This window comes from Haliotis cracherodii, unplaced genomic scaffold (assembly GCF_022045235.1).
Source record: "Haliotis cracherodii isolate W230 unplaced genomic scaffold, xgHalCrac1.p SCAF_1, whole genome shotgun sequence".
Classification (NCBI taxonomy): domain Eukaryota; kingdom Metazoa; phylum Mollusca; class Gastropoda; order Lepetellida; family Haliotidae; genus Haliotis; species Haliotis cracherodii.
In genome coordinates this window covers 75,480,463-75,501,130 of record NW_027266264.1, presented here as the reverse complement: position 1 = coordinate 75,501,130, position 20,668 = coordinate 75,480,463, and the positions used below count along the sequence as shown (strand labels likewise).

General features: G+C 40.9%; 1 protein-coding gene across 1 annotated transcript in view; it reads right to left on the bottom strand.

The window, feature by feature from the left end:
* The window catches only part of LOC139474206 (uncharacterized), a 51,026-nt gene that overhangs the window by 6,290 nt on the left and 24,068 nt on the right, over window positions 1-20,668 (bottom strand). The window contains 10 exon segments of the mRNA XM_071257148.1: window positions 193-421; window positions 1,274-1,764; window positions 2,578-2,799; window positions 4,710-4,809; window positions 5,164-5,349; window positions 6,688-7,079; window positions 7,082-7,960; window positions 8,396-12,911; window positions 18,340-18,572; window positions 19,843-20,112. Coding sequence (XP_071113249.1) covers window positions 193-421; window positions 1,274-1,764; window positions 2,578-2,799; window positions 4,710-4,809; window positions 5,164-5,349; window positions 6,688-7,079; window positions 7,082-7,960; window positions 8,396-12,911; window positions 18,340-18,572; window positions 19,843-20,112 — 7,518 coding nt within the window.

The following is a 20,668-nucleotide window of genomic DNA, read 5'->3' as shown; positions in this document are numbered from 1 at the left end:
GAATTGTCCCTCATTCAAATCTAAATAATGTTGTCTTGCGTGTTCATATTCTGACAGCCAGGGACACAAGTGTTGCTGAAATACCAATATTCCAGACCACTGTCAGACACACAAACACTTCTTGCTTCTCCCATCGCAACCTACACCATATAAAAAGGCTCTACTAATAATCCCTTCAGAAATATTACTAACCTCCTTTTAACATGAGCTGAGCAGCTTCCTTGAGATACTTGTTTTTCTCCAGAAACTCCAACTGGTCATCATGGGGCAGATGGTCCAATGCTGCTAACATCTTGGGTTTGTTCTTGTGTTTATGGTTGAATTTGACCAGTTTGAAGTAGATGTTGTCAAGAGTAAACTGAGCTCCTGGCTTGTTATTCTCAAGCACCTTCATCATTCCCCTGTCTGTTCCTCTCCTCTCCTACAAATGCATATCTTGAGTAAACACATTTTGTTACCACCTCATAAGTGCACAGTTAGCAAGCAATCATTTCATTACAGGTTACTGGATGCCACACAAAATGAGATAATCAATTAGAAATGTTCTCTTCATACAAAGTAAATTGATTTCAGCAGTTTTAGGGATTGCATAGGGGATTGCCATGTTTAACTATATAAAGACCTCACAATTTGTTTCAAAAGATATGTTTTCATGAGAGAAGTCACACAGATATGACTTTGTATTTTTATGTTCATTTATTTTTATATAGATGTATCTGAAACTTGATTTTTCAAACTTTATCTTTGATATGTTTTCCATTCTTGTGTCTTCCAGACATACTAAAATAAATAAATGTAATCACTTTCAAAGGTATTATAGGGACTAAGAGCATGATGGTTGCATTATACAATTTCTCAGTACTATACTTTGCCATTGTTGTATTAAGTCTTTGAATGGCATTTAGAAGTGATACGGGGCGGTCGGGTAGCCAAGTGGTTAAAGCGTTCGCTCGTCACGCCGAAGACCCGGGTTCGATTCCCGACATGGGTACAATGTGTGAAGCCCATTTCTGGTGTCCCCCGCCGGAATATTGCTAAAAGCGGCGTAAAACCATACTCAATTACAATAGAAGTGATACACATAAGGAAGAGAATTTATGGATGTCAACTTCTTCATTATGATGTCACCATGATGTCATAATAAAGAAGTTGACATCCATAAATTCTCCTCCTTATTGTTGTATTACTTCTTAAAACATCCTGCAAAGACACCATCCATTTATGATCTGAACATGGTAGCACTGTTTTAAGTTAGGACAAGAAGAAATTTCACCTGTACTTTCACTTGATACCTCCTCAAGCAGTCAATGGCTAGTTCGTACAGTTCCTCTTTGTCCAGCAACTCTATTGCTCTGTTGTACAAGCCAAGCTGCTCATAGCAATCACTGGCCTCGGTATGCTTGCCAGATTTCTGGAACAGCCTGGCTGCCTCTAGATGCCTCTTCATCTTCTGGAACAACTTTGCCGCCAACTCAAATTCACGCGCATTCTGCAGACATGTTGCAGCCTTCATGACTTCCCCACAGTGCAGGAACTTGTGTGCAGCAAACACAAACTCCTCCCTCATTTTCCGAGGTGTGTCTTTCAGCTTGAGTGCCCCCTGTGCCTGGCAGTGGGCAACTGCGAGCTGTTCCTTGTTTTCATCCCCACCCATACGGTAACAGTTAACAGCCACCTCATAGAGGGTCTGGCTCATCATCTCATCTCCTCTCCTCACCCAGTCCTCAGGGGATGATTTCATCGCAAACACCATGTTGGTAAACTCTGTCAATTGAAGAATCAATATAACTTTCAAAGAGGCTCTAAACTGTTTGGTCTTATCTCACACAGTTCATCACAGATCAGAGCATTTTGATTACCTGATTGATCAATGATTTCAAATCACAATAACATATGTCAGTCTTGAGCAGCAAGGTGAGGTGAGTCGAAATGGGGTTTAATGTCGCTTCCAAGATTATTGCAGTCTTATTGCGATGTGCATGCACGTGTGTGTGTGTGGCTGCTTGTACTAGTCTGGACTGATGCTAACCCACTGAGATACCATGCTGCAGATTAACATGAATACCCCACTCAGACACAGTATACTGACTCCGAGCCGACCAGTCCTTGTTTTAGCCCTTGAATGCCAGACAGGATAACAACAAGTATCATCTTTTAACGTCTTTTGGTATGACACCCCTGGGGGATTGAATACTGAACATACCGATCTCCGGGCGGACGCTCTACCACAAGACCACGAAGGTGGTCTCTTGAGCAACAACATGACAGTAAAAGATTATAAGCACTTCTTTCAGAATCTTGATTGGCATTCTTTTCAGATACTGACATGTGCAAATGCAGACTAAATGTTATCTGTAGGACAGGTCATATTGTATTAATCATAAACAAAGGTTCATTAATCTATTGAAGAGAATTGATATACACCATTGGACACTTTTACAAAATGAGCATATCAAATATTTTAAACAATCAAATATTTACTTCATCTTGTATGTCTCTACAATCTCTAAATAATCATCTCTGTAAACACAATGACATGAATGCAATGATAAGTGCACATTATGCAGTGCAACTCACCAGAATTACCATCCTCTGTCTGGGATATACATCTGACCAGCTTCCTTGCCTTGAAGTATTCAAACATGGGGGCCCGCTTCTCCTCATCCTCATCAAAGATCCACACATTCACCCGTGCTCTAGTCAAGGCTGTGTACAGATACTTCAGTTCTGAGTTGAGAACTTTGTGCTCATTAGCTTCAAATGCCAGTGCTCTTGGTCGATTTGGCTGTCTCAGCATTTCTGGAATAATTCCCCCAAAACATTACTCTGGTAGTCTGTTCCATGAAAATATGTTACCTATAAGTCCAAACTGTCCTTGGCAGGCACATTTGAAAAAAACCCTAAAATTATTTGGTTCAAAATTGATATTTCTTTTCAAGTACTTAATTTCAGTGACATTTTAAAACTGCATTCAATGTAAAATTAGGCTTTGAAACCTCTTCCCTTTTATTGGTTCTGTTATCACTGAATACATGCCACCTCTGCAAAGCCATAACATCAGTTTTAACTACACGAAAGGAATTGAGAACTTTCAATTCCGAATTGGAAATTGTAACCAACATTTGTTGCAGACTTGTAGACAAAGATCGGCCTCTGAGCAGTTCACCTTGCTCAGAAGAGTGAGTGAGTGAGTATGGTTTTATACCGCTTTTAGCAATATTTTAGCAATATCACTGTAAGTGACACCTGAAATGGGCTTCACACATACCCATGTAGGGAATCGAACCTGGGTCTTCGGTGTGATGAGCAAACGCTTACCCACTAGGCTGCACTAGACAACCCCTTCCTCAGAAGAGAAGATGTTCACGGAGCCAAAAATGCATTTGACAGAATTTAAGTTCAATACATAATATTTTGAGCAGAAATAGCTGAGGCATGTACATTAATTATTCTTTTCAACCTAGATGCTTTGAACATATGGAAATCTTCTTCAACCTCTTGTACAAATTTTAACACGTTCAACATCATTACTGGTGCGAACAAGCATGTGAAGCTTCAGCTTCATTCAGCTCATTACAGAGCCAAGAGTGCACTTTGAGAGAATTTAGGAGCATAGTCGAAGTATCACAAAAATTATTTTTGTGTAATATCACAAAAACATGCCCCACTACCAACTGCACATATACCAAATTTCTATAAATTGTTTGAAAGACATTTCTTAAAAGTTGACGGATGTCAAAGTAGACACAATTTATGGATAACAACTTGTTTATTTTCCTGTAATGTCGACATTTCGGTATAGATCCTTATACCATTGTAGGGCTGGGACGAGTCAAAATTTATTACCCGGGTACCCATCCCCCTATTACCTGACCCTACCCGGGTACCTGCTGTTGGTCTCAAGAAATAGGTACAGATGTCCGATTGGGAATAGTTTGACCGCAGCCTTGGCAAAATGTATTTAAATACTCGTATAAAACGATCTGAAGTTGACTTAAGTTTTATCTCTATTCAAACATATAAAGTCAGAAGGAATGCGAGCAGAGTCAGAAAGAAATGCAAACATTAATCACTATTAGCGTAACCGTGGAAGTTCTAGATAATGGTTGCCATTAAACAATATATCACATGACTAACCACGGGTCCGGGTAGTCCTGTAGGTACAAGTGTCCTACCCAGAAACCAACCGAACCGAGTAACCCATCCCAGCCCTATACCACTGTCAAGCAAGGCTGATAATTTCTTTACATTTGAACATTTGACTGAGTAATGACTATTAGATGTTTCAGTAAGCGCAAATGTCAAATCAAGGCCAAAATCATAAATATCGCAAAGCGGAACATATATGTTGAGCTCTACTGCTCACCACACTTGCATCAAATTTCATGACTTTGAACATGGCTGATTCAAACCTCTTGGACAAATTCAGGAGTCATCATTCTGGAAACGAAGGCCACGACATAAGCTCACTTGACTTTCAGTCGGGTGAGCTAAAATTGTAAAGGGGAATAAATCTGCATATCACTATTTGTTACATTTTACTGACTGCAAACCTACTTAACAATGTAAGATAAGACTGGCCTCCTTGAAAGAGTTCTCATGTCATCATATCTAGGTATCTTCTTGAAGAACCAATTTGCTTTGAAATTCCCATTGAAAAGAAGAACTTAAAAGTCTTACCTGATGTATGTAATAATAAATGTAATTACCTTCATCTATGATATGAAGGTTTTCTGCTTGTTCTTCGTGTTGTGGGCGGCTGGCAAGTGTCTCTAGGAATGTGGTAACAACTCTCCATTCTTTGGTGGCCTACAACATTGAGATGAGCAATTAGATGTGGAGCACATTGTCCTGGGCACATTGCATAGGTCATAAATCAGGTGAAGGTAAGCAAAGTCGGTCAAGGAAAGTAGATGGATGGGTGACCATGTTTGGCAGCTTGGCGCCTGATTGTTTCTACGACTTCGGTCTTGCCCCGCACTGAAGCACATGTAGGCTGTAGAAGAGGATGCCTTACAAGGCAGCTTGGGTTGGGTTGTCCCAAGGGAGCTGAGAATGAAAAGTGAGTGCACACTGTATCCATTGATGGGGGTAATAATGTTAGTGCTTTGAGCATGCACCAGTATCTTGAGGCTGGTGCAATATTAGGTTTTAATTTAATACCTGTGAATCTGTGAAGAAGTTGTAGAGCAGAATGTCATCAAACTCCAGCCCCTTTGACTCATAGACTGTGAGGACGATGCTGTGCCTAGACAACATGTCCGGCATCTTCTCCTTGGCTGCATCGTTCACCACCAGGATGGCCTGGTGGGCTCCAAACTCAATGTGGGAGGCTTTTCTGTTGTTTCCCTGAAACCACAAACACATTTCACCAACAACAAGATCGCAAAATATATTCTTGCCTGCCAGAAAATATGTCAGACATAAATTCAACTTTTACCAGACCTGCTGCTCTGTGAACATCTAGTATCGTAGGTATTGGGATTCATTAACACATGCTTATGATACAGTCAGAATCATACAATAGACTCTTCTTTTAGTAGAGATTTCTGGTTTGTTTACAGGATGTCTTTGCATGGCAGGTGTACTGAGGTGAGATGTCAGGCAACAAACACTTTAGTATTTTTTACGTGTGAGTGGTGGATGCTGCCCTATTAGCGAACACCTGGTGTCATCACTGATGTTCCATGATCCATTCATGTAATTTTCACTGCCATTTTTGCATTTAAGCCCAATGGAATCTACTTCAGGAAATAATCAAGACTGGTTATTGTCTGACATTGATGTTTTGTATTTAAGAAATGCTTTTGTCACATTATTTTTCAGCTAAAAATTCATCCAAATCAGTTCAGCTGTCTACTTAACAATTAAAAATAAATAATAACCAAGATGATTTGTCGTTGTGTTTATCCAGAAGGTGATGATCGGCAGACCCTCTGACATTTTGCAATGTTGGTCTGAGGTCAACTTTTTCATCTGACCACTGATTAACATGGGAGTTATGTGCTCAGGTCAACAGAAGGATGTTAGATAGACAAAGGTAGCTACAAAAATGTAACTCAACTTACACTGTTTGCTTGAATGTAGTCAGAATGTATTCTGTATTCATTCTCAGTTATCCTGGTATTTTTTACATCTCCATTCTATTGTCATACATACCCTGGACCCATTCACTATGATAGTTTTGTCACAGAAGTGACATCTTTCTGCCTCCTATCAGTACCTTCAAAGAGAATACACCTCCTATGGATGTTACTGGATTGGACGTCTATCCTAGATGTCATTTGGACTGTATTGTTTGTTTGTTGTTAATGCCACATTCAGCAATATTCCAGCTATAAGATTGCGGTCTGTAAATAATCGAGTGTGGACCAGACAGTCCAGTGATTGATATCATAAGCATCAATCCAGGCAATTATGATACAATGACATGCATCAACCATGTCAACGAGCCTGACCACCCAATCCCCTTAGTCGCCTTATATGACAAGCGTAGTCACCTTTTATGGCAAGCATGGGCTGCGCAAGAACTATCTACCCCGGATCTTCACAGGTCCATTTGGACTGTAAACAAAGCCATGTAGTGAATGGGTTCATATATTAATCATAATCACATGGAGATGAAATAACCTGGATAATTGAGGATGGTTACTATTGTATGATGTAACAAACAGCAAGATAACTGACCTGAAGCAGAATTGCCAGATCCTGTGGCCTGCAGGACTCCATCAGCAATGGCAGAGGTCCATCAAGCAGACCTTGGTCTTTTTTCAGTTTATCAAACGATTCGGGGAAGAATTCCACCATCAGGTCCAAGACTGCTGATGCAAGGGCAAGAATCCCAGCATGAGATCTGTAGCTGTGTGTCAGTTGGTATATTTGCTTGGGTTCATTCAGCAGCATCAGATTCCCAGCTACCAGTGAATGTTTGGCATGAAAGAAGAGAGATTTGAGATCACAAAACCTGAAGGAGATGCCTCTCATGATGCCCTGAGCTGTGTCCCCTGTCAAGAACATGTCATTAGGATTCTGTGTGATTCGAAGGAGGACACTTAATTCTGACTGTGTGAAATCCTGTAATCCTCCAGAATTCTCAAGCGTTTGAAAATGTCTAACACAAGATCTGCCTCATCGAACAGCAAATGTTGCTTTTTGAAATGGTCATATCTCTTAAACAATTGATAAATTGTTTCCCTCTCTCCTGAAAAATTTGGAGCTTTCTTTCTCCCAACTTCAATATACTCCTGCTGTGAGAGATGTCCATCTGCTTTAGTCAATGCTTCAAAGGATCCCTTGATAAAAGACATGATTTCAGTCCAAATTAAAGATGGGTGGTACTTTGCTTTCTTCTGAATCTTTGGCCAAATGGTTGAAGTAAATACCTCATAAGTGACTTCCTTTCTTGGATCCACTTTCCGTTGTCTTATTCCTGCTGCTGCTTCTTGTTGCAGAACATCCTCATCTACATCATAGTCATTGTTCATTCCCATAAAATCCTCATCATCGGAGTCTTGATCCATGAGTGAGAAGCCCAAGACATCCCCTTCTTCTTCCCATCCTTGCACAGTAACACCAAGACTACCATCTTCATTCCTTTCAAAGAAGTAAGGCTGGCCGAGTGAGCCATCCAACATCATTAACAGTTGCTTAGATGTGAGGAAAAGTGGGTAACTGAGATCCTCAATATCTTGTAGTCTAGAAGGGATCTCCTGGCCTTCAGTTTCTACATGATCTGCAGTTTCATCACAAGCATGACAGAGTTCATAGAAGTTCTTGTGAACCTCTGTGCACAACACAGGATTCTTCGTCACAAAGATTTGATGAAGATGGTCATATTCTCCCAAATCTAGATCATCCTCCTCATCCTGTCTCTCAAATGAAGGTTGAACTACAGCTGCTTCAGGAGTATCTGCTTGTTCATCATCTTCAGGGTTTTCATTTTCATCTTCATCAGCTGAAACTAAATCATCCAAAACAACAGTTAATGCCTTTAATTGATAGTGATTCATAAACACATGGTCATAGCAGAGATTTCTTATGGTTATGGATGGGGTTTTATCACTTAAAACCAACTGTAAATTATCAATAACCTAGAACCTAATAATTCATAACAGTGTCATTTTAGTTTTGATCAATACCTTCATGGTTATATACATCAATGGTGTTTTTGATATGTAGATTAAATATACTTTTAAGTTTCTGATATAAGTTGTCAAAATATTTTCAGTGGCAAATAAGTTTTCGTTTTCATTTACATTTCCCTTGGTGCTGGTTCTTGTTAACTTTCATAAAATCTTAAGCAATATCTCAAAATTAGCAAAAGTAACAATGACTGTTAATAAAACAATCCAATCTCCTGAAACATGATGTGAACATAAATGTGTGTACACCTTACCTGACCCTGCAAAGACCCAGTCCAGTCTTGGAAGAAAGGGGTCACCTGTCTTTTGAACTAGCCTCCAGTAGGAGATGAAGTTTGTCCAGAGTCTGTACAGACAACAGGTGGTCTTGCCAGTCCCACTTCTTCCCAGCAGGAGGATAGGGGCTTCCCCTCTGAGGTGGATGATAGCATGCTCCTTGGCAGTCCCCTTGAAAGGCAGATCAGCTTTCCTGTGCATTTTGGAAAGTATGATGTTGACTAAGGCAGCTGTAAATGTATAGAACTTGAGGATATGGTATTCCCTTGGATCTGGACTTGCTGGGGGAAAGAACATGTAAGGGTTTGTAGCTTTTACCGTCATATCTTGTTCTGCAAAATGTAATGGAAGTTGTTTATGTTTTTCTGTATGGTGTGATCTCTCCAATCCCTGCAAGTTTCTTTTCAATAGTGATGTTTGTCCTCTCTTATAAGATGTTCTTATTGACTCAGACAGTCTCTGAATATCATCCTCACTGGATACAATATCCCAGACTCTAATAATCTGTGTATAGATACGACCACCTTTAACAGCAAAGTTCGTATCATCCTCATCCTGCATTCTTTTACTTGGAGAATCACTGCATCGTCCTGAAAATGCAACAGCTTTCTCCCATATTAGTGAAGTAGTTTGGGACAGTTCTGATACAAAAATATTTCCTGTGCTAGTGCTGACAGGTTTGCAAATGTCAGGTCTCCAGTTTCCACTTGCCAGTTCAGTGATAATCCTCACAGCCTTTTGCTTTAGTCTCAATTGTACTGTCTTGCCACTAAGGCGTTTCCAAGCATCAGCTGTGAACTCTACTTCCCATGGCAAGTTATCAAAGCTGTCTCGCTTAAACTCCACATCCTCTTCATCATTCAAAGTCCCCAAATCATCTTTTTCCCCCTCCTCTTCTGCTGTTTCTGCCTCCTTCTTTATGGAAGCTGAATTTTCATACCCTTCACTACCTGGAGCTCCACTGATACTCTTCATGATGGAACTGGTGGAATTTTGAATCATTTCCAAAATATCTGACTTGCATTCCGAAACTTTCAAAACTGGTCTTTCTGGTATAGATTTCACAATTTTTTGCTTTTGTTCCTTGGGTTTTTCAGAGTTTTCTTTCTCAACTATCTCATTTTGTATATTTTCCCCCAGGATATCATTCTCGTGTGTAGCTTTAGGTGATTGCTCTTCGTTGACCATCATCTTCTTCTGTTCCTTCTTTTTCTTCTTCTTTTTCTGACTTTTTGTTTTGCTTTTACTTGTTGGCTTTTGGGATGGAACACATGTTTCTTCATCTATTCTTTCTTGAATATCGGCAGCTGCATTGCTTTCCTTGAGAACAGTTGTATTCGTTTGACTTTTTTCAAACACCTCATTGGAAACAACATCTGTTTTGCTTTCTACTTTTGCAGTGTCTGTGGTTGTGGATTTCTCTGATGCACTTACACTAACTGAGCACACTCCATGTTTCTTTCCATTACTGGTTTCTCCACGTGTAATGTCATCTCTATGATCTGGCAAATCCATATGAATAGCCTGTTTGGAAACTTGTGTCATATTTGCATCAGAATGGTTATCACTACATGAACTCCCATCATCAAGAAGGGGATCAGAAGAATGTCTCTTCTCATCCATCTTAGCATCATTTGTATCATCTCTCATTGACTTTGGCTGACTTTTATCACAACTTTGCAACCATTTCTTTACTTTCACACTTGAGGTGGAAGCATTCAGATTTCTTTCAATCACAGTGACATTAGAAGCATCTGACCCAGTTAAAGTATTTGATTCTGAGCTGGATGAACATCCATTTGTGTCGTCAATAGCTTCATTAGGAGTTTCACCAATTGATAGAGAGGCTCTTGTTTCCATTTCTGTACAATCTGCCAACTGTCTTGGGACGTGTCCTGTAAGTCCTCCTGGTGCCGTATTGTGGGAGCATTGATGTGGATATATCTCATAACTATCATCATCTTCCATTGAAACACCTGCGATCCTTGGTGGCCTCTGATGGCTGTGCTCTAGCTTTGATATTCTTGGGGCTTGCTTTTTGTTCTCTGTGTTCTCATTTGTGTGATGTGACTGTGCATATTCTGTTTTGGATGGAATCATAGCCATCTGATTTGTTTTGGGTTTGCCATCAGACACATCAGGTTGAGACTGCTTGTCATTCGTCCCATCAATATCCAGTGGACTTACATCAGTACTGCATCCTCCCTCAGAGGGCATGTCACTGTATTTCTCATTCTGGTTCATTGCTTCCCTGCTAGGCTCCAGAATTTCTTCAGCATTGTTCCCTTCTTCATCTCTATCTTTGCTGACATGTCCCTGCCTTTTCCTTCTCTTGCTCTCTGCTGTGTCAGGAACAGCTCCTGTGGATGTGCTCGCTACTTCTTCATTCACCGTTGATTTGTAAACCTCTTTTGTCTCTTGCATCACTTTTGAACAGCTCACTCCTTCATCCTCTCCATGAATGATACCTTTTCTCTGATCTTCTGAACCAACATCTGTGTGGCTTGCTCTATCATCGAGGTCTTCACTGAACATGTTCCTCTTGTGTACTTTTTCAGTACCCTCTGTCATTGGTATTACATTTGAACAGCTTGCTCCTTCATACTCCAACTGCACTGGTGTATCATGAAAAGTGTTGGTTGGTCCATCACCTTGTGTCTGGCTCAAGTCATCTCCAACCTTCAACTGTGATGGTGTATCAGAAGAAGTGTTGGTTGGTTCATCACCTTGTCTCTGGCTCAAGTCATCTTCATACTCCAACTGTACTGGTGTATCAGAAGTAGTGTTGGTTGGTCCATCACCTTGTCTCTGGCTCAAGTCATCTTCATGCTCTAACTGTACTGGTGTATCAGAAGTAGTGTTAGTTGGTCCATCACCTTGTCTCTGGCTCAAGTCATCTTCATGCTCCAACTGTACTGGTGTATCAGAAGTAGTGTTGGTTGGTCCATCACCTTGTCTCTGGCTCAAGTCATCTTCATGCTCCAACTGTACTGGTGTATCAGAAGTAGTGTTGGTTGGTCCATCACCTTGTCTCTGGCTCAAGTCATCTTCATGCTCCAACTGCACTGGTGTATCAGAAGTAGTGTTAGTTGGTCCATCACCTTGTCTCTGGCTCAAGTCATCTTCATGCTCCAACTGTGATGGTGTATCAGAAGTAGTGTTGGTTGGTCCATCACCTTGTCTCTGGCTCAAGTCATCTTCATGCTCCAACTGTACTGGTGTATCAGAAGTAGTGTTGGTTGGTCCATCACCTTGTCTCTGGCTCAAGTCATCTTCATACACTGGCTGAACTGGTGTATCAGAAGTAGTGTTGGTTGGTCCATCACCTTGTCTCTGGCTCAAGTCATCTTCATACTCCAACTGTACTGGTGTATCAGAAGTAGTGTTGGTTGGTCCATCACCTTGTCTCTGGCTCAAGTCATCTTCATACTCCAACTGTGATGGTGTATCAGAAGAAGTGTTGGTTGGTCTGTCACCTTGTCTCTGGCTCAAGTCATCTTCATACACTGGCTGAACTGGTGTATCAGAAGTAGTGTTGGTTGGTCCGTCACCTTGTCTCTGGCTCAAGTCATCTTCATACTCCAACTGTGATGGTGTATCAGAAGTAGTGTTGGTTGGTCTGTCACCTTGTCTCTGGCTCAAGTCATCTTCATACACTGGCTGAACTGATGTATCAGAAGTAGTGTTGGTTGGTCCGTCACCTTGTCTCTGGCTCAAGTCATCTTCATACTCCAACTGTAATGGTGTATCAGAAGAAGTGTTGGTTGGTCCATCACCTTGTCCCTGGCTCAAGTCATCTTCATACACTGGCTGAACTGGTGTATCAGAAGTAGTGTTGGTTGGTCCGTCACCTTGTCTCTGGCTCAAGTCATCTTCATACTCCAACTGTACTGGTGTATCAGAAGTAGTGTTGGTTGGTCCATCACCTTGTCTCTGGCTCAAGTCATCTTCATACTCCAACTGTACTGGTGTATCAGAAGTAGTGTTGGTTGGTCCATCACCTTGTCTCTGGCTCAAGTCATCTTCATACTCCAACTGTACTGGTGTATCAGAAGTAGTGTTGGTTGGTCCATCACCTTGTCTCTGGCTCAAGTCATCTTCATACTCCAACTGTGATGGTGTATCAGAAGAAGTGTTGGTTGGTCCATCACCTTGTCTCTGGCTCAAGTCATCTTCATACTCCAACTGTAATGGTGTATCAGAAGTAGTGTTGGTTGGTCCTTCACCTTGTCTCTGGCTCAAGTCATCTTCATTCTCCAACTGTAATGGTGTATCAGAAGTAGTGTTGGTTGGTCCATCACCTTGTCTCTGGCTCAAGTCATCTTCATTCTCCAACTGTACTGGTGTATCTGAAGTAGTGTTGGTTGGTCCATCACCTTGTCTCTGGCTCAAGTCATCTCCATACACTGGCAGTCCTGGTGTACCAGAAGTAGTGTTATGGCCAGATAACAAGGACAGAAGCTGTGTCTTTTGTCTGTGTAGTTCTTCCATGCCCTGCAAAATTAAAAAATACAGACATTATTCTGGTATTAAAAATGTTTAGCCCCAAACATTTATAACTTGAAAACAGTAAGTAAAACAGGCAAAAACAGACTGGAGAATTCGAACACTACCCAGGCATATATTATATACATGAATTAAAACTTCAAAAATCAATTCATGGAAACACCTCCGCATATGGTGAATAAAGAATATTCTTGTCTGTCCTAATACACATATACACAGATACACCTAGAAAAGTGTTTGCAAGTACCCCTACACCATTATTCTGGAAGGCACCAGAACTCCTGACATACCATCATGCATTTCCAGTGTGATACAATTTAATTCAGTGAAATGTATGCTTACAACAGCCACGTGCCAGATTAAAGTGCCTTGCCTCCAGCTCATATAATGAGGAACAGAAAGGCAATTCCACTGTTAGACATCACTTGGGAAACATGTCATATGCCGACAACCATAAAGCATACATAATACCTCCAGCTACCCTAACAAGAAATTCATACACACTTCCAGTTAAATGATGTCCCTTCTGGTTGGGGACATTACATCTGACATACATTTCGACTTTAAAGAAGATGGTTAACTGGTTTGATGACATAACTTCACTATGGGAATACACGGGGGGCACGGGTGACCCAGTCGCATAAGGCGCGGGGATTCGCTGTGCAGAGTGGCATCCCTTGGCCACGCCAGAAACCTATGACTGTGGGTTCGAATCCCGGTTCGCCCTGATTATGTTTCTAGGTTTGTCAGCACCATTCCCGTGCTCGTGCGTTTCACCGAAGTGGTAAATATCTCAGACCTGCATCACTTCGGGCTTTCCTCCCACATTAAGCTGACACGCTGTGATATAACTGGAATACTGTAAAAAGCGGTGTTACACCCAACTCACACTGGGAATACACATGTTTAATAATGCAAGACAACTTCAAAACAGAAAATCCCATGCATGTACCTGCAATAATATGAGAGTTCTATGCACTAGTTCAATGACCTTGCCCTTATAAAAAGGTTCTTGTTAAGGGGTTTGTCAATAATATAATAAATTTTATAGATTCTTGTCAACATTTTGTTGAAAAACTGTTGACACCTTGTCATTTGGATTAAAATTACCTTGTTTTGTCCTTGTAAAAATCGTAATCGTAAAAATGATGAAAAATAGTTTTGAGTTCTTTTGGCCTTGTTAGCATATTGTTTTGACCATGCTAATTTGACTTGTCACTTTAGACATATTTAGATAACATAAAGTTTTGTGCAAGAAAAGGTATTATAAAAAGTACAAAAGTTTCTTTACTGAAATATGAAAACAAAGACAACACCATGTGTGTATACAACACAACTGTAGTAACTGGATGGAAATTGTATTTGGACACAAAATCAATCTCGAATATCATTTAATTTTTTCATTTTGATAAACAGGGCTCTAGACAGGTTGTTTTTTTTAAAAGACAAGACAAATATTTGGCTTAGTCGCCATTTATAATAATGCAAGTTTTGATTTTCTGATCATTATCAGCCTTTGTTCGTTTACATGGCGTGACATCAGTGTTGTTTGTTTACATGGCATGACATCAGTGTCCCCATCTTTATCATTACTGACAGTGTCACCATGCATTTCACTCAAAAGGTTTCTGGGTCAATATATAAGCTAATATTAGCTTTGCGTTTCTGGTTGCTTTGCTGTCTACATTACTCACTTGATGTGCTGTCTGTTGTGTGCATGCCTAAATCTGACTGGTACATTGTGGGAACAAATGACAGTGATTTACGATCACAGCTTTTAAATTGCTTCAAGTTTGATTAGGTCTACTGAAAACTTAAAACAAAGTATATGTCTTGACTTATCGCCACTAGCCACATATTTCTTAAAATGTGATCACCATTACTAACATTTTTTCGCATATGTACGCAATTGCTTTACTTGCACTGTGCAACCCAGACAAACTGACGTTAATCCCATTAAATGTGAATACAAGAAAGTATGTAAATGTTAAGATGAATGTCAAACATATACTACCAGTATTTTCAAAATGAATGATTTTTTTTATTCTTCTATACTTTTAGTTCTATTTTCATTCAACATCCCACTAAACCTTGAAGAAATTGAAGTCTCTCCACACAAATAACCATTCATTGTAGGTTGTAACACAAATGTCAATTCTACGTACGTCACGTAGGTAATACCAAGGAAAAAATGTGTCAGATTTCCAGAAGCACCCTTCCATGATGGCAGACAGGGTGAAGTTACTGTGTAAGGCCATAGTAGAGGCAACAGCATGGGTTCCATGCGGGTTGGATGTGTGGAGGCGAGGTACCGGTATAGCCCCAGAGGATCATTGAGGCAGCCACAAAGAGAGAGTGCTACGGGACGCCTCGAGAGGGGAATAAAAGCCTCTTCTCAGAGTTCTGACAGAGTGCTCTCACAGGACAAAGGGTTGTCCGAATACAAGATAGAGACAGGATTGTAAACAGATGAAAGCTGGCCACAAAATCCCACGGTAGGCCTACAAACACTCCACTATTGGACCACTCAAATTAAACCTTTGTGACATCCCTGGATCTTGCTAACACGAGCAGCCGTAGCAAGGTGACCCTCTCAAAGTAAGTCCTTGTCCGCAAGTGGCTAGTAGTCAGCCAAAGACAGGTGTTACAATATAACATTCAGGACCCAAGATGGAGGCCTGGAAACGAGAGAACTGGTCTGCCAATTAGTAGGAGCAGATGAAGGATTGAAGTTCGCAGTTCGCAGTTTGCAGTTAGCAGTTCGCAGTAGGTACAGGTACAGGTGGTGAGTAGATCCACTTGATGTGTGCTGGGTGAAGGAACCATTCTGTTGGTGACGGCCTGTCGGGTCGGGAGACTAGTATGACACTGGAGACCCCTGGAATGTGACGAGTCTGGACCTGGACATTGAGGGAGTTGATTAGTTTGAAAAATTCGATGGAGGGCGAGAGGAGAGACATAGACTTGGTGGACACCCCATCCTGTTGATATACCATACCACCACATTGTCTGATTGGATCAAGAGGTGAGAGGAGCGCAGGAGCTCCGACCAATGAGACACTGCAAGGATCACTGCCAGGTTGTTGATATGTAGGCAACAGTCATCGTCGGACCAATGCCCTGCTACAAGGAGATGACATGCTTCAGCCAAGTCAGCGAGTCAGACCACCTGATCCCGTTAGTCGCGTCTTACGACAAGCATAGTCAACTTTTATGGCAAGCATGGATTGCTAAAGACCTAATGATTGAGAGCCATCTCCATAATAAGATGAGTCAATGTATCCATATGAGGATGATCGATCCCAGGAGCAGGCTAGGCTCATCAATCTAACCCTGAGTAGAATCAAGATAGGGCCTGTGATCTAGAGAATGCAAACGGGAGCATTGATCCCTGACATCTGCACATGATCAGAGATCTGTAGAAAGAAAATGACGATGACTGTCAGACAAACATGATCGCCAATCACAAGAGCATTGATCCTTGGACCATTCCCAGGCAGCTCGATGTGGAGTCTGATCAGAGGACAAGTGAATGGTCAGACGACCATCTGGAGGAGCAGAGGCCATAGTCTTGAATGAAAGTTCACGAGAGGTCAACTATGTCCCGAGTGGTGGTAGGATTGATGGACAACGTAGGCGACGTAACGATCGGAGGTTGGGGCATGAACGAGGGGCCATGTGGGTCAGTGACATCGGATCAGATACTGCGTCGTCGATGACAAACAAGATCGGTAACTGTGATTCTGCAGAAGCAGCAACAGGGAGGGAAGCAGAAGTCTTGCCAGATGAGAGAGCACCGGACGAAACAGTAGACGTCTTCGCCGACTTGGGACTTCTTTACAGAGTCTTTAGATTTCCATCGACAGTCCATCTCCCTGCGATGATACTTGTGGAAGTAAGTCATGATCACAGAACCCTGCAGATGTTGGCACTGGGGAGGTCAAGCTACACTGTCTGTGGCAGTCACAACAAAGGTTATGAGGGTCCAAAGCAGGGGTCCGGAAACCGTCATATGCGCCGGACATGTCCGATTGGGAATCTCAAATGTCCGGTTTAAAATATTGCTTACCGGACATTTAAATTTTTCTGTCCGGACATTTTAAAAAGTATTGTCCGGACATTCTTAAATTTTGACCGGACATGATCAACAGTTAGGACTAAGCAATTTCTGTCTGCAATTGTAACACAATGAAGATTATCTACACTGACAAGCTTTGTTTGTTTTGATTGCTGTAAATACATCGTACCTAGAATGATAGTCCAATCGGTCAATCACTGTAATAGGCAATAAACTGAGTTGACACTGATTAATCGAGGATTTATTACTGAGAACATCTTGTTAATTTGAGTAAAATGTGTTTACAACTGTACATAAATACCTTGCATCATCGATGTACCTCATTATCCTCACAATGCTACGATACGTAACCTCAGACAAGAAGCGAAAGCGTGACGACAGCCAGTCGACCGAATCTGACAAACCCACAAAGTCTGAATGATCATTTTGTAAGTCGTGGCAAACGACTTTCACTTGGTTGACATACAATGAGGATTTGCCGATTTTATTGTTTTCAGTAGCTAGTCGTATATTGAATCTTGATTGACCGCCATTTTGCTTTCTGTGACGATCGATATCTAATTTTTTAATGGTCAATAATTAAGTACAGATGAAAAAGTATTCAAATAACTATTGCTATCAACGACGATAGTTTAGGATTTATGATTATATTATCTGTCTTGTTTTTAAATAATCTTTAGTTTAAAAAAACAACTTTTCCCGTGAGGTCACGTGATAACCAAATATGGGATAATAGTCTCGATCCAAATGTTACAACGCGTACACTTGAGCAGACTCATGAATATTAATTAGACCGTTCACAACGTTGACAGATCGTTATTATAACAGAAACAAACGTATGTTTTCCATATATATCTAAAATGATATTATTTGTTATTAATTGTCCGGTGAATTAAACAATTTAAATTGAAACAATTCATAATTCATCATATTATGAATACGTAACAACTTGTAATTTGTGTGTAAAAAGTCGTACTAAAACACGCTGTTTGAAGGGGGCGTGGCAGAAATGTAAATGTCCGATTGGGATTTTAAATTTTCCGGACCCCTGGTCCAAAGTGGAGTACGAACGGCGGCAGCACTCACATGCCAGGCGTGACTGGTGTTTTTTCCCCGAACTGTAAGATGTTGCATTCAAAATGATCCAAAGCGAAGGGAAATAGGTGCTGAAAATTGAGAGCTATAGTGGAAGATATACAGGACTTGATACCCCTGAGATGTCAAAGCACTACCTGGTTGGGCAAACCAAGTGTGGAGGCAGTGGTGAGCCTGGTAAAATTGAGGCAAATCTTAAACCATCCCCATTTACATACTTATCTTCTCCCTATATACACTTACTCTGAAAGATGGAGGACTGGTCTCATCATCCTCATCTTCAATGATAGCCAAATTAACGTAGACAGTTGAGCAAGCACTGTGAAGAAGTGCCAGATCCAGTTTAAGGTTGGAGACACTCTCGGCAAGGGTCATGGCCTCTCTGTACCACTTCAGTGCCTCTCTATATTCATCCTGCTTTAAACAATCGTCTCCCAAGACTTTCAGGCGATCCATTCTTATCCTCAGACCTTCACCTATGAGATTTCATCAAAAAATAATAATCATTTCAAAAACACATTTTCTCTAATGAATTAAAGAACATTTCAAATACATAAAGACAGCACTGACCAAATACAGTGTATTGTTATAAATGTAGTAATGAACAATGAAAAACCTTCATCTGCATAAACATACTTGATATGACTGGAACATGGTTAAAAGCAGCGTAAAACAATACTCACTCACTCACTCTCTCACTCATGTTCTATACATTATTTTCAATACTTTTGCCATTAAATGACATGATAGGCAATTTTATGTCTTACTCAGTGCTATCTGGTGGGGCACAAGGCACGTTATTATGAGTTGCAAAGAATTCATTTCCTGCAATCCTTCTACCTGTATGGAATTAATATCTATCTCATGCCCTGACAGTGGACACTCAATACTTCTTCAAGGGGCAAACAGTTTCAATTGTATCATGATGCATTTTCAACTCAAAACACAACATCTGCATATAATGATGCATCTCTAATCACCACACAACACCTGCATCACGTGATGCATCTCTACTCTTTGTACAACACCTGTATGTTGTTATACATCCTCAACTGACTAGAAATCGTTAACATATCGTGATGCATTTCAACTTGAAGGATCGTCTATTTGTTGCTTGTTCAACTGACAACACAACAATTGGATCGCGTTGCACTCACTACACAACACCTGCATATCGTGATTCTTCCTCTACTCACTACACAACACCTGCATATCGTGATTCTTCCTCTACTCACAACACAACACCTGCATATCGTGATTCTTCCTCTATTCACTACACAACACCTGCATATCGTGATTCTTCCTCTACTCACTACACAACACCTGCATATCATGATTCTTCCTCTACTCACTATACAACACCTGCATATCGTGATTCTTCCTCTACTCACTACACAACACCTGCATATCATGATGCATGCTGAACTGAATGCCTACACAATACCTGCATATCGGGATGCATGCTGAACTGAATGCCTACACAATATCTGCATATCGGGATGCATGCTGAAACTGAATGCCTACACAATACCTGCATATCGGGATGCATGCTGAACTGAATGCCTACACAATACCTGCATATCGGGATGCATGCTGAACTGAATGCCTACACAATACCTGCATATCGTGATGCATGCTGAACTGAATGCCTACATAATACCTGCATATCGTGATGAATGCTGAACTGAATGCCTACACAATACCTGCATATCGGGATGCATGCTGAACTGAATGCCTACACAATACCTGCATAACGGGATGCATGTTCCAGCAGTTGATGTCCCGGATCCTCAGTGTCCAGGTACTGCACAGCGGTCATCCCTCGACTGTCCTGGACACTGGTACAGCATCCTAGCCCCAGCAGCAGCTGAAGTAGGTCCTGCCTGTGGGCGACACTCAGGGATGGACTCTTCACACACAGATGGAGTGGGGTGTCCCCCTGACTGTCGGGCTGGTCAATCTGCAGGATAAGGTCGGGCTGTCTCTCCAGGACATACTTCATCAGGTCAAGATTACCTGCAACATGGTGAGCTGCTTCATGCATGTGGAATAATGGAGACTGTAAACTGAATTATATAAAAAAATCTAGCTCTCTGATATTTTCATTATCTAAACCCCAAATATTTCACTTGACAAATAAGTGAGAGCCTTTGTTTCTGTAGCTCAAATGGGATTTTTCAGAGCAAAATATGAAACAGAAGTGTCATAACACTGTTACTTAACAAAAGTTGCTGTAAGCCTTGCTATCCAAATATTAAAGTTTTAAGAAATATGAGACAAGTAACTAAAATTCCACAATGTTTCTAAATCTGCAAGAATGAATGTACATTGTAACTTTGTTGCAAAATACAACAGTTTATTTTACACAAAGTTTCAACTCTGTGCCTTATATATACCTTCCATGGAGAAAATGTTTTCTCAAGCCATACAATTTTTGCAATTGCTTCACAAAAGAGATACTAAAATCGTAATGATTTGAACTAACCGATGTCATCTAAAGAGAAGAATACATGTATGCCAAAGTTCAGCTGTGACAGTCTCCTAATATTAGAGAATAGAAGGTGTCTATACA